This window comes from Podarcis muralis, chromosome 12 (assembly GCF_964188315.1).
Source record: "Podarcis muralis chromosome 12, rPodMur119.hap1.1, whole genome shotgun sequence".
NCBI classification, from domain to species: domain Eukaryota; kingdom Metazoa; phylum Chordata; class Lepidosauria; order Squamata; family Lacertidae; genus Podarcis; species Podarcis muralis.
In genome coordinates, this window is record NC_135666.1 from 9585647 (window position 1) to 9599803 (window position 14157).

Sequence of the window (14157 nt, forward strand, 5' to 3'; positions counted from 1 at the left end):
GGATCTAGGTCTTTGTTGATTTGCTCCTATACATGGTGAATGAAGGACGCGGGTGGCGCTGTGGGTAAAAGCCTCAGCGCCTAGGGCTTGCTGATCGAAAGGTCGGCAGTTCGAATCCCCGTGACGGGGTGCGCTCCCGTTGTTCGGTCCCAGCGCCTGCCAACCTAGCAGTTCGAAAGCACCTTCGAGTGCAAGTAGATAAATAGGGACCGCTTACTGGCAGGAAGGTAAACGGCGTTCCATGTGCTGCGCTGGCTCGCCAGATGCAGCTTTGTCACGCTGGCCACGTGACCCAGAAGTGTCTCCGGACAGCGCTGGCCCCCGGCCTCTAGAGTGAGATGGGCGCACAACCCTAGAGTCTGTCAAGACTGGCCCGTACGGGCAGGGGTACCTTTACCTTTATGGTGAATGAATGCCCAGGGTTCCTGCCCCTTTTAATTGTCGGTTACACATAGGAGGAACGCTGACAACTGAGGCTTGCAACGCTGCCCGTGTTCAGCTCCAAAACAAGGTGAGAAACTAAAAGGTGAGACAGTCAGGTGAGACGTCCAACGCAGAAAAGGTGATACCAGCACAGACTTTGAAGGAACTCAGCTATAGAAGTTACTGTATTTTTCGCCCTATAGGACGCACTTTTCCCCCTCCAAAAATGAAGGGGAAATGTGTGTGCGTCCTATGGGGCGAATGCAGGTTTTCGCTGAAGCCTGGAGAGCAAGAGGGGTCGGTGCGCACCGACCCCTCTTGCTCTCCAGGCTTCAGGAGAGCCCCACCGCCAGCCCCACAAGCTCGGGGGACAGTGGGGAGGCGCAGCGTGCCTTTCCCGCTGTCCCCCGACTTGGTTAGAAGGCTGGCGGAGGGGAGAAACCTGCTCCTCCCCGTCGCCAGCCCCGCAAACTCGGGGGACAGCGGGAGGCGCAGCGCGCCTTTCCTGCTGTCCCCCGACTTGGTTAGAAGGCTGGCGGGGGGGGAGAAGCCTGCTCCTCCCCGTCGCCAGCCCCGCAAACTCGGGGGACAGCGGGAGGCGCAGCGTGCCTTTCCCGCTGTCCCCCGACTTGGTTAGAAGGCTGGTGGAGGGCTTTCCCCTCCTCCAGCCCCGCAAGCTCCCAGAGCGATGCCAAAGCTGCACGCAGCTTCGGCATCGCTCTGGGTCCTGTTCTGGGGGCTGGGGGAGGAAAATAAATTGTTTCCCTTTATTTCACCCCCCAAAATCTAGGTGCGTCCTATGGGCCGGTGCGTCCTATAGGGCGAAAAATATGGTAACATTTGAAACTGATAATGCCTACTTGTCATAGCATAATGCTACTGAGAAGGGTGGTGTTTTTAACAACACAGTATCTAAATCCTGCTAAATAAAATACCAATTCCCTAGAATGAAAGATGGCAAAGTTCACAACTCCACTCCTCACAAACCAGGCAAGCCATCAACAGTTCAGGTGGCAGAGCATGAGCCTCTTAATATCAGGGTTGTGGGTTCGAGCCCTGCACTGGCAAAGGATTCCTGCGTTGCAGGGGGCTGGACTAGATGACCCTTGTGGTCCCTCTACCATTCTATGACTCTACCAGCACATGCAAATGCACAAAATGGATAAAACAGGGGCAAAAAAGCAGGTAACACGCCACGCACCCCGTGCCGCAAAAAAGCAAGCAACCCCTCAACTAAGAAAGACGGGGTTCTCTGCAGGCCCTAAGGTTGTTGCCTGGTGGAACCCACCATCTTTTATTTTTATTTTAAAATTATTTTTATTGAATGATTTTGTGTTACAAAAAACATTACAACCATACTACCACAAAATATAACTGAGAAATAAAAATTACATACATCAATATTTTGTTTGTTATTTGTTATTTACCGTCTTATTTCCTCCCAAACATCCCATCCAAAACACACACCCGCACAAACACAAAAAAATAATGAAAATAATGAAAATAAATATTTTTTCCCCTTTTATCTTACAAAATCTTTTCTTCAATTTTGACTTCCTGTCAAGTCCCTTCGCATGTTTTATCTTGCAATTGAATGTACACAAAAGAAGCAACCTTTCTATATAGATTTCCCAATACATTCAGAAAACATAATAAATCCTTAATTGTTGTCCACCATGGAACCCACAATCTTTTAAAGTGTCACAATCTGAAACAAGGATGCAGAAAAGGGGAGGTATGGGGAAGTCCGGGAAGTAAGGTGTATGAAAAAAAGGTTACGAAATTATACATGTTTATATGTTTGTATGTTTGTGTATTGTGTATTGTTTGTGTTTATTTTGTGTTTGGAAAACCAATAAAAATTTATTTTTTTTAAAAAAATAAAGTGTCGCAATCTGGGGCTGACATCTATTGTGATTAAAGTCATGGGCATCTAGCAGCAAATGCAAACTCTGCCTGTTGGTTCTCTCGCTTGATTGATGGCCCAGGTACCACACAGAAGTGTTGACAGAACTTAAAATGTCCGCCATTGTGCTCTGCCACCAGCAGGAAACCAAGGTTGGAAAAAGTAATGGAGTCTTACCCATGGTCATATCTTCATCAGGTCTGTATCCCACGAGTTGAGGACACTTGTGCCGTACAGGCCTTCAGGTCCAAGGGCTGCCCCTGCGACAGGAAGAATGAAGATTATTAGATAGTGAACCTTGTAGACAGACATGGTAGAGTGCCAAAAAAGCGTCTCATCGTGACCTTTATGTGACTGAAAACCACAGCAATTTTGCCTCCATCCTCCCCATGTGCTGTGTCTTCCTGTCAACTCTTTGGAGGCAGAACAACATATGTCACTAGTGTCTGTTAATTCAGACACAGCACCAAACCATGGTTTTTGCAAAGTCACTACAAACCATGGTTTCCCATTCTCAATGGCTGGGCAGGCACAAACCATGGTTTGTCAGGTCAAACCGTTGTAATACTTCCTTGTCTGAATTGGGCCCACAGTAGTGTGTCCTGCCCTAAATCATTGAAGGAGCAGTTGTTTTCAGCAATCAGTTGAACTATTTCTAGGGTTGCCATATGTCCTCCTTTTCCAGGACACACCCTCTTTTTCATGGGTATGTAATTATTATTATTATTATTATTATTATTATTATTATTATTATTAATATTAATTTATACCGAGAAGGCCCTCTGCCTGGTTCCCTGTAACTTGGCTTCTCGCAGTGAGGGAACCGCCAGAAGGCCCTCGGCGTGGACCTCAGTGTCCGGGCAGAACGATGGAGGTGGAAACGCTCCTTCAGGTATTCTGGACCGAGGCTGTTTAGGGCTTTAAAGGTCTGCACCAGCGATCCATAGTTAGAAGCAGAAGTCAGCAAATGTGTCCTCTTTTTGGTCTTCAAAATACAGTGGACGCTCGGGTTGCGAACATGATCCGTGCGGGAAGCACATTCGCAACCTGCAACACCGCTTCTGCACATGTGTAAGCGCCAAAACCTGGAAGTAACCTGTTCCGGTACTTCTGGGTTCAGCACGGTGCGCAACCCGAAATCAAGCAACCCGGAATTGAAGCGTCTGTAACCCGAGGTATGACTGTACGGCAACTCTAATTTCACTAGGTGCCAGACAAGTGCTGGTTCTGTGTGCTGAGGCCAATGCTAAAGCAACCAACGCTTTAGCGGCACCTAGTGGCAGAACACAAACATTGCAACACCAACAAAACACCTGCAAATTTCTACCTAGAAAGGAAGCTCCTTTAACATAAAACCCCCAGGTATCGACTTGCAGATAACCAACCACAGTAAGATATGTACACTAGTAAACTCACCCTCAACCCTCCCTCTCTGCATTTTCTTCTTAGACCTCATAATGAAAACTGTAAAGTGTTCACAAATAGGCATGACAACCATAGACAACACAGAAATCACTTCAAGGTGCAATCTAAAAATAATGTTGTAAACACCCGAGACATCTTCAGACTCTAAAGCAAGTACAAGGATATTTATTCAAACCTATTTTGAGATATTTGGGCAGGAAGAAGAGATAGATGCATCAAGCCAATAATCTGAAATGGACATCTGAAGCTAAACATGTTGTTCCTTTCGCTCGCTGCTACTTCCTATCTGAGAAACCACATGGCTCTGTTTGGGAACTGAAACTCAGCTATGCCGCCACACATTCTGTAACTTTAAGCAAGAGGCAGAAGGACGTATACGGCTTCAAAACAAACCCTGACCGAAAGGGTGACAGAATTCATCAAGGCTGGAGACAAAGACTTTTTAAGTTTCAGTCCTGTCCCTGATAACACCACATGAAAAAAATCCCCCAAAACGATGACGGAAATGGAATTTGGAAACAATCTACGGGAGATTCAAGCTGTGCATCTATGGGAAAGATACAAACGCGGACTGCAACAAAATGTTGCAGGGTGGAGCACTTCAGTTCAGGGTCCCAAACAACCAACCTTGCCTTCTTCTAGAACACTCCATTCTGTTCATTCTCCACTCTCCATACATTCACATTTTATCACTTATAAAATACACTATTTTCTACTTCTAACCCTACAGCCTATATCCACTTCCAAAGCTATACTAGGATTTGAATATTAACATATTTTTTTCAAATAGTCCTTAAACTTCTTGCAATCTTCTTCCACCGTCTCTTCTCTCTGGTCTCGGAATCTCCCAGTCAGTTCAGCAAGTTCCATATAGTCCATCATCTTTATCTGCCATTCTTCGATAGTTGGTAAATCTTGTTTCTTCCAATTCTTCGCTATCAATATTCTCACAGCTGTTGTGGCATACAGGAAAAAAGTAACATCCTTTTTGGGGATTTCACCTCGCGCTATACCAAATAAAAAGGCTTTTGGTTTTTTAATAAATGTGTTTTTCAACACTTTTTTCAATTCATTATGAATCCTTTCCCAGAAGTCTTTTACCTTGGGGCACGTCCACCACATGTGGTAAAAGGTTCCTTATTTCTCTTTACATTTCCAGCATTTATTATCATGAGTATGATACATTTTTGCTAACCTCACTGGTGTTAAATACCATCTGACACTGAGCATTTTCAATCCTCCTTGCGTCTCTTCCTCTCCAATTAAATTTTTTCCCGACTTCTGAAAACCTTGGGATTCTCACAAGCCTATTAACACCAACTTCTTGCATGTGGGTGGTGGTGTTTTAGCTATGTAAGGATCCACCCGACAAATCAGTTTACTATTAGTATATAAGATCTGCTCTTAGATCTTCTTTCCCATCACCACCGGGGCAAGCCGGGCACAGGCTGCAGCTGCCAGCTGCAATGTGAGGCTACTCAGGAGGAGAGAGGGAACACCGGCAAACGCATGCCTGTCTCTTGCCAGGGTGAAGCAGTTTCACTCCAGGCTGCTTCACAGCTGAAGCAACAGCTCCCTTCTAGCTCCAAGCTCCTGCGCTAAGCCTTCCTGAGCAGGAGAACTGGACACTGGGCTGTGATGTGGCTCTAGGCTCTGGGAAAACCCCTGTTCTTCAAGCAACTCATTGGCTCACCCTGAATATGGGTCACAGCAGACTCAGCTCACCCCCATTGGCTGCAATATCTTAGTTCCCTCTCTACACCACAATATCTAGTCTACTCTGATCCTGCTTGAGAATCCAGCATTGGCATGCACAATACATATCTTGCAGCATGTGATCTTCTCTGTACAGTGGTACCTCGGGTTAAGTACTTAATTCGTTCTGGGGGTCCATTCTTAACCTGAAACTGTTCTTAACCTGAAGCACCACTTTAGCTAATAGGGCCTCCTGCTGCCGCCATGCCGCTGGAGCACGATTTCTGTTCTCATCCTGAAGCAAAGTTCTTAACCTGAGGCACAATTTCTGGGTTAGTGGAGTCTGTAACCTGGAGCGTATGTAACCTGAAACGTATGTAACCCGAGGTACCACTGTACACCAAACCTAAGAGGCAAGTGGCCTGTTTTGTACATTTGCAACTTTCGCTGTTAAAGAAGCACTTCTTCTAGACGGGATTTTCTGTTTGTGTATCCACATACTGACTGGCCTGGGTGTTGCATAATGCTAAGCCAAACTAAGTACAGTGGTACCTCGGGTTAAGAACGTAATTCGTTCTGGAGGTCTGTTCTTAACCTGAAACTATTCTTAACCTGAAGCACCACTTTAGCTAATGGGGCCGTCCGCTGCCGCTGTGCAGCTGCTGCTCGATTTCTGTTCTCATCCTGAAGCAAAGTTCTTAACCCGAGGTAATATTTCTGGGTTAGCGGAGTCTGTAACCTGAAGCGTATGTAACCTGAAGCGTATGTAACCTGAAGCGTATGTAACCCGAGGTACCACTGTATGGTGGTACGCAGTTAGAAAACCACTTCCCTGTTTCTCCTGCTACTGCCACTAGGAGTTAAGCCATGGTTTGGCCTGTTTCACGCTGAACAAACTATTAACTGTATAATAATAATAATAATAATAATAATAATAATAATTTATTTATTTATACCCCGCCCATCTGGCTAGGTTTACCCAGCCACTCTGGGTGGCTTCCAGCAAAATATTAAAAACACAATAAAACATCAAATATTAAAAGCTTCCCTAAACAGGGCTGCCTTCAGATGTCTTCTAAAAGTCAGATAGTTCTTTATTTCTTTGACATCTGGTGGGAAGGCGTTCCACAGGCAAGGTGCCACTACCAAGAAGGCCCTCTGCCTGGTTCTCTGTAACTTCACTTTTTGCAAGAAGGGAACCACCAGAAGGCCCTCGGAGCTGGACCTCAGTGTCTGGGCTGAATGATGGGGGTGAAGATGCTCCTTCAGGTATACTGGGCCAAGGGCTTTAAAGATCAGCACCAACACTTGAATTGTGCTCGGAAACGTACTGGGAGCCGATGTAGGTCTTTCAGGACCAGTGTTATTGTGGTCTTGGTGGCCATTCCCAGTCACCAGTCTAGCTGCCACATTCTGGATTAGTTGGAGTTTCCGGGTCACCTTCAAAGGTAGCCCCACGTAGAGCGCATTGCAGTAGTCCAAGCGAGAGATAACCAGAGCATGCACCACTCTGGCAAGACAGTCTGTGGGCAGATAGGATCTCAGCCTACGTACCAGATGGAGATGGTAGACAGCTGCCCTGGACACAGAACTGACTGCACTTCCATGGACAGCTGTGAGTCCAAAATGACTCCCAGGCTGCGCACCTGGTCCTTCAGAGGCACAAAACCAAGGTTTGTTCTTGGTTCACCACTCATGGTTTGTTTGCAGGAGACAAACAATGAGCCTGGTTTTGCAGGTAACACTAAACCAAACCATAGCTTAGCTTCCGGTAGTGCAGTGACAGCAGGAACAGGAGGAACAATGTGGTTGTGATTTTTTAACTGTGTACTGTACAGTGGTAGCTCAGGTTACATACTCTTCAGGTTACAGACGCTTCAGGTTACAGACTCCGCTAACCCAGAAATAGTACCTCATGTTAAGAACTTTGCTTCAGGATGAGAACAGAAATCGTGCTCCGGCAGCAGCGGGAGGCCCCATTAGCTAAAGTGGTGCTTCAGGTTAAGAACAATTTCAGGTTAAGAACGGACCTCCGGAACGAATTAAGTACTTAACCCGAGGTACCACTGTACCAGTATGCTTGTTCATTCACACTTAACCATCGTTAATGAGAATGAGGCACTGCTTGATTCACGCCAATATTCCCAAACACGTGTGCAAACATGCATGTCTTAAGAGAAGTCACTGGCTGTTTATCTATAACTGAAGCTCTTTTGTAAACTGGCATTTCATAAAAATTACAAAAAACGCCGATTCGTTTCAATCAGTCGATCCATTTTTAAGCGGCTGCAAATGCAGGTCAGTTCAAGCTGGAAAAGTCATCCGGATTTAATTCAATTTGCTAACAAAAAGGGGCTTTCCTTTGCTTCCTAAGCGGTGTTGAAGCAATAGACCGAGCCTGTAGAATTTAACAAGCAAAATAGAGAGTCAAACGGAAAAGGAAAAGAAAACTTTTCTTTAAAAAGATTCCACCACACTAACTTTCAGCAAGTTTCCGGGAGGCCTGCCAGCTAATGCACAGGAGGTTGTGTGTGTTTTGTTGTTTTAAAATGTACTGTGGTACTGTTCAAAAATATTATTGTCAGAGGGTTTTTTTTTTCTAGTGAACTTGGGGCCAGCAGAGGGATAGCACTAGCAAAAGCAATGACCAAATAATGTGAAACGGTTTCAAATGCAAGCTTATGCGCTGAAGAAACAAACTGTGTAGGGTTTGAAAAAGCGAGCAATCATCATCATTACAGTTAATTTGCAGCTGAACAACGAAACTTGCAGCTGGACACCTAAAGACAGCTTAAAATTAAAGACTGAACATTACTTAATGGATGGTGGGCATTTATACTTCCACTATACGTGTCTTGCTAGCCATAAGTGTTCACAACATCCTCTTTTTGTTGTCTGTTAATCCCCATACTGTAAAAATATAGCGTATTTTTCGCTCTCTAACACGCACCCGACCATAACACGCACGTAGTTTTTAGAGGAGGAAAACAAGGGGGGGAAATATTCTAAACGAAACAGTGGATGTATGATTTTTGTGGTTCATGCTGTGGCCACAGACATGTGATCTGACAGTGAGTTTGGGGTAACCCAATGCAAAAATCCTGAGGATCCATGTGGATCCATGCTTTGTAACCACGTTTTTGCACCACTGCGGCCCCAGGCAACAGTGGGTGCGTGATTTTTTTGGTGCAAGATGTAGCCATGGACATGCTATGTGATCTGATGGTGAATTTGGGATGACCCAGTGCAAAAATCCTGAGGATCCATGTGGATCCGTCCTTTGTAACCACGTTTTAAGTGGGGAGGGAAGGAAAAGCACTCAAGGGACAAGGAGCACGCGTGGGGTGTGTGGAGAAGGATGCTGCTAATAATGCAGAAGAGGGGTTTAAGGGGAGAAGGCTCCTCTCCTCTCCCACTTTGCTCCTTTAAAGAAGCAGGCTCTCTGTCCCTCTCTCCTCCCCACTCAGTGGCTCTTCTCCCGCTTTGCTGTTTCAAAGCGAGCCACGGAGGAGGGAAGGAAGGGGAACCATGGATCCTCTGCTCACGACTGCAGCAGATCCCCCCGCCATCCGTAGGCATTCCCTCCATAACACGCACAGACATTTCCCCTTACTTTCTAGGAGGAAAAAAGTGAGTGTTATGGTGCAAAAAATACGGTAGTTTTAAAGTACATTAACATCTACAAATACCAAAGTTTTGATGGGTACAAAATTGATACAGACAACTTCACACCAGAAGAATATATCATTGAGCAAGCCTGCATCAGATGACTCAATGACCCCTTTTCATCATTACGCCTCCAACATCTATCTGAGAATAGACAACACTTTCTTGTAGAGGTCTTGTGGAGCATATCAGATCTTTGGGGGGATTGCTGTTAGTGGTCCCAATAACCCAAAAGCACTTGGGTGTGAAGACCCCCAAACCCTTTCCAAAATAAATCACACAGGACACAGCTTCTGATTGGTGCAGGTATCTCAGAAACAATAGCTGACAGCCGCATTGGATGTTTGGCTTCCGAAAACGTTTGAAAACCAGAACACTTACTTCTGGGTTTTCGGAGTTTGAGAACCAAAACGTTTGAGAACCAATGCGTTTGAGAACCAAGGTACCACTGTATTGTGCTCGAATCCTGTTAGCTGGTTTCCCACAGACATCTGGTTGGCCACTGTGAGAACAGTGCTCTTATGTTCTCAATCTGGAAGGTACACTTCAGTCCCTAATAACACTTTCTGGAGTCTTTGGTCTAGATCAGGGCTTCCCAAACTTGGGTCTCCAGCTGTTTGGGGACTACAGCCCCCAACACCCCTAGCTAGCAGAAAGAACCAGTGGTCAGGGATAATGGGGACTGTAGTCCAAAAACAGCTGGAGGCCCAAGTTTGGGAGATCTTGGGTCTAGACGCATTTGGGATTATGCGCAATGATTCCGCCCTGCAGTAAACTTTCAGATTACCCTATCACTCAGCACAATCATAGTGAGGAAGTAGGCCATTCAACCACTTTATAATCCTGCAGTTGAGAGGCTTTTCAGCTATAATAATAATAATAATAATTTATTATTTATACCCCGCCCATCTGGCTGGGTTTCCCCAGCCACTCTGGGCGGCTTCCAACTGAATATTAAAAACAGTACAGCATCAAACATTAAAAACTTCCCTAAAGAGGGCTGCCTTCAGATGACTTTTAAAAGTAAAATAGTTGTTTATTGCTTTGACATCTGCTGGGAGGGCGTTCCACAGGGCAGGAGCCACTACCGAGAAGGCCCTCTGCCTGGTTCCCTGTAACCTTACTTCTCGCAATGAGGGAACCGCCAGAAGGCCCTCGGCGCTGGATCTCAGTGTCCGGGCTGAACGATGGGGGTGGAGACGCTCCTTCAGATATACTGGACCGAGGCCGTTTAGGGCTTTAAAGGTCAGCACCAACACTTTGAATTGTGCTCGGAAACGTACTGGGAGCCAATGCAGATCTCTCAGAACTGGTGTTATGTGGTCCCGGCGGCCACTCCCAGTCACCAGTCTAGCGGCCGCATTCTGGATTAATTGCAGTTTCCGGGTCACCTTCAAAGGTAGCCCCACGTAGAGCGCGTTGCAGTAGTCCAAGCGGGAGATAACTAGAGCATGCACCACTCTGGCAAGACAGTCTGCGGGCAGGTAGGGTCTTAGCCTGCGTACCAGGTGGAGCTGGTAGACAGCTGCCCTGGACACAGAATTAACCTGTGCCTCCATGGACAGCTGTGAGTCCAAAATGACTCCCAGGCTGCGCACCTGGTCCTTCAGGGGCACAGTTACCCCATTCAGGACCAGGGAATCCCCCACACCTGCCCGCCCCCTGTCCCCCAAAAACAGTACTTCTGTCTTGTCAGGATTCAGCCTCAATCTGTTAGCCGCCATCCATCCTCCAACAGCCTCCAGGCACTCACACAGGACCTTCACCGCCTTCACTGGTTCTGATTTAAAGGAGAGGTAGAGCTGGGTGTCATCTGCATACTGATGAACACCCAGCCCAAACCCCCTGATGATCTCTCCCAGCGGCTTCATATAGATATTAAAAAGCATGGGGGAGAGGACGGAACCCTGAGGCACCCCACAAGTGAGAGCCCAGGGGTCTGAACACTCATCCCCCACCACCACTTTCTGGACACGGCCCAGGAGAAAGGAGCGGAACCACCGTATAACAGTGCCCCCAGCTCCCAGCCCCTCTAGACGGTCCAGAAGGATGTTATGGTCGATGGTGTCAAAGGCCGCTGAGAGATCCAGCAGAACTAGGAAACAGCTCTCACCTTTGTCCCTAGCCCGCCGGAGATCATCAACCAGCGCGACCAAGGCAGTTTCAGTCCCATGGTGAGGCCTGAATCCCGATTGGAAGGGATCCAAATGGTCCGCATCCTCCAGGCGTGCTTGGAGTTGTCTGGCAACCACCCGCTCAATCACCTTGCCCAAGAATGGTAAATTTGAGACTGGGCGATAGTTGGCCAAATTGGCTGGGTCTAAAGATGTTTTTTTAAGAAGCGGTTTAATGACCGCCTCTTTCAGCGGGTCTGGGAAGGCTCCCTCATAGAGGGAAGCATTCACCACCCCGCAGAGCCCATCGCCCAGCCCTTCCCGGCTCGCTTTTATCAGCCAGGATGGGCAAGGATCCAGGAGACAGGTGGTCGGTTTCACTTGTCCAAGCAGCCTGTCCACATCCTCGGAGGTAACAGATTGGAATTGATCCCATGTAACAGGACCAGACAGAACTCTAGCACTCTCCCACCCTGGCCCTGCTCCCACGGTGGAGTCTACCTCCTTCTGAATCTGAGCGACTTTATCTGCAAAAAACTTTGCGAAAGCATTGCAGGAGATCTTGGGGTCCCTACCAGGCCCCGGTGGTGCAGGTGGTTCCGATAGATTGCGAACTACCTGAAAAAGTCTCCTGCTGCTGTTTTCTGCAGATGCAATGGAGGCGGTGAAGAAGGCCCTCTTCGCTGTCGCCATTGCCACTTGGTAGGCTCGACGTTGAGCTCTAGCCCGTGTCCGGTCTGATTCAGAATGAGTTTTCCGCCACCGGCGTTCTAGCCGTCTCAACGATTGTTTCATCACCCTCAGCTCCGGCGAAAACCACGGGGCTGTCCGGGCTCCATGCAATCGGAGAGGGCGCTTCGGAGCCAGACAGTCAATAGCCCTGGTTAACTCCGCATTCCAGCGGGCCACCAGGGAATCAGCTGAAAGGCCATCAACTTGGGATAAAACATCCCCTACCACTCTCTGGAAGCCAATTGGATCCATTAAGTGGCGGGGGCGGACCATCCGAATCGGTCCCACCTCCCTGCAGAGGGGAAGGGTCGCGGAGAAGTCCAGTTGCACCAGGAAGTGATCTGACCATGGCACTTCTTTTGTTTCGCTTTTAGATAATGTCAGATCACCAACATCTGTAGAGGTAAACACCAAGTCTAAGGCATGTCCGCGGCTATGAGTTGGGCCAAACTTATTCAGGGACAGCCCCATGGAGGCCATGCTTTCCACGAAGTCCCGAGCGGCCCCTTGTAAGGTCGTGTCGGCATGGATGTTAAAATCCCCCAGGACAACCAAGCTAGGTGTCTCCAGGAGCATATCCGCCACGACCTGAAGCAGCTCGGGCAGGGAATCCTTGGTGCAGCGGGGAGGTCGGTACACCAATAGGAATCCTGTACTGCCCCTATTGCCCAACTTCCAGAACATGCACTCAGAAAATTGGGTCTTCCCAATAGGACGCCTGGTGCAGACTAATGACTTCCTAAAAATCACTGCAACCCCCCCCTCCCCGCCCACATGACCTGGGTTGCTGTGCGTAAGAGAAACCTGGTGGGCAAGCAGCGGCAAGGGCAGGCCCATCTGCCTCATCCAACCAGGTCTCTGTCACACATGCCAGGTCAAATCCTCCATCCACAATTAGGTCGTGGATGGCAGTGGTTTTATTCATCATTGACCTGGCATTGCACAGCAACACTTTCAGGTCATGTGGGTTTCCCTTGCTGATTCCAGTATCCTTCCGGTCAGGACCAGACCTGGAGGCAGGGATAGTCCTCAACCAACGACTAAACCTGCCTCCTCGGTAATGACATGGTCTGGTCTTAGCGTAACTCCTCCTCCGGCCCGTGATCACTGAGATCGGGTGTCCCAATACATTCCCTCCTGTGGAACCTGCCCCAGCCATTCTATTGGCTGAGGCCCACTCCCAGGCAGCCCTGACCCTTCCCCTTAAAAGGCAAAATACAAACTATATAATAACTTAACAGAATAATAAAAATAGAAGCACAGCAAAAAACAATAGTGCTAAAATTAAACTGTTCCCCACCCTAACTAAATACTTAACCAACCGCAAACAGAAATAAAATTATAAAATTATAAAACATTATAAAAAACAACCACCACCATTTAAGGTGCAGCAAATTAAAAGCAGTTAAAGCATTTAAAACCATTTCAGACCCTTGCGGGACTTTTATGCAGAAGTTGTCGAGCGATGGAATGTGCGTACTTGGCGTATCGACTTCCAGGTCTGACTCATCTCATTAATTTCACTACCATCTATGGAATGAGCATGCCTGAGTCGCGAGGGGTTTCCAGGATGAAGGCGGCTGGAATTTCAAAAGAATATTTATAAGATCTTTCCCCGCAGCTTCGTATATATTCAGGGCTACTCATCTTCCAAATGCACATGAAGAATCCGAAAGGAAGACTAGCTTTAATTAAAACACTGCATCAGAGAAAGGGAGCCTGTGGTGGACTACAATTCCCATAATCCCTGCCCACTAACCATGCTGTCTGTGGCTGATGGGATTCGGAGTCCATCTGGAGAGCCATAGATTTCCTCATCTTTGCACTAAAGCAGGCTTCCTCAACTTCGGCCCTCCAGATTTTTTGGCCTACAACTCCCATGATCCCTAGCTAGCAGGACCAGTGGTCAGGGATGATGGGAATTGTAGTCTCAAAAACATCTGGGGGGCCCGAGGTTAAGGAAGCCTTGCACTAAAGGCACATGTTTCTGGCTCTCAAGGTTGGACAAGCCTACCCAGCATGTTGATGTGTATATTAATCTTTTAATTTATCGCTTTTTATTTTTTAAAAATTGTTTTAAATAGTTGTTTTTAACTGATTTATTGCACTTGGGCAAAAAAAATGAGAGGCACAAATACAAGATGGGGGACACCTGGCTTGAGAGCAGTACATGTGAAAAGGATCTAGGAGTCTTGG

General features: G+C 47.3%; 1 protein-coding gene across 1 annotated transcript in view; it reads right to left on the minus strand.

Annotated features, from left to right (window-relative positions):
• Positions 1-14157, minus strand: part of LOC114607438 (mitogen-activated protein kinase kinase kinase 3-like) — a 111961-nt gene that overhangs the window by 62362 nt on the left and 35442 nt on the right. The window contains exon 2 of the mRNA XM_077936707.1: positions 2507-2589. Coding sequence (XP_077792833.1) covers positions 2507-2516 — 10 coding nt within the window. The 5' untranslated portion in view covers positions 2517-2589. The remainder of the gene's footprint in view (positions 1-2506; positions 2590-14157) is intronic.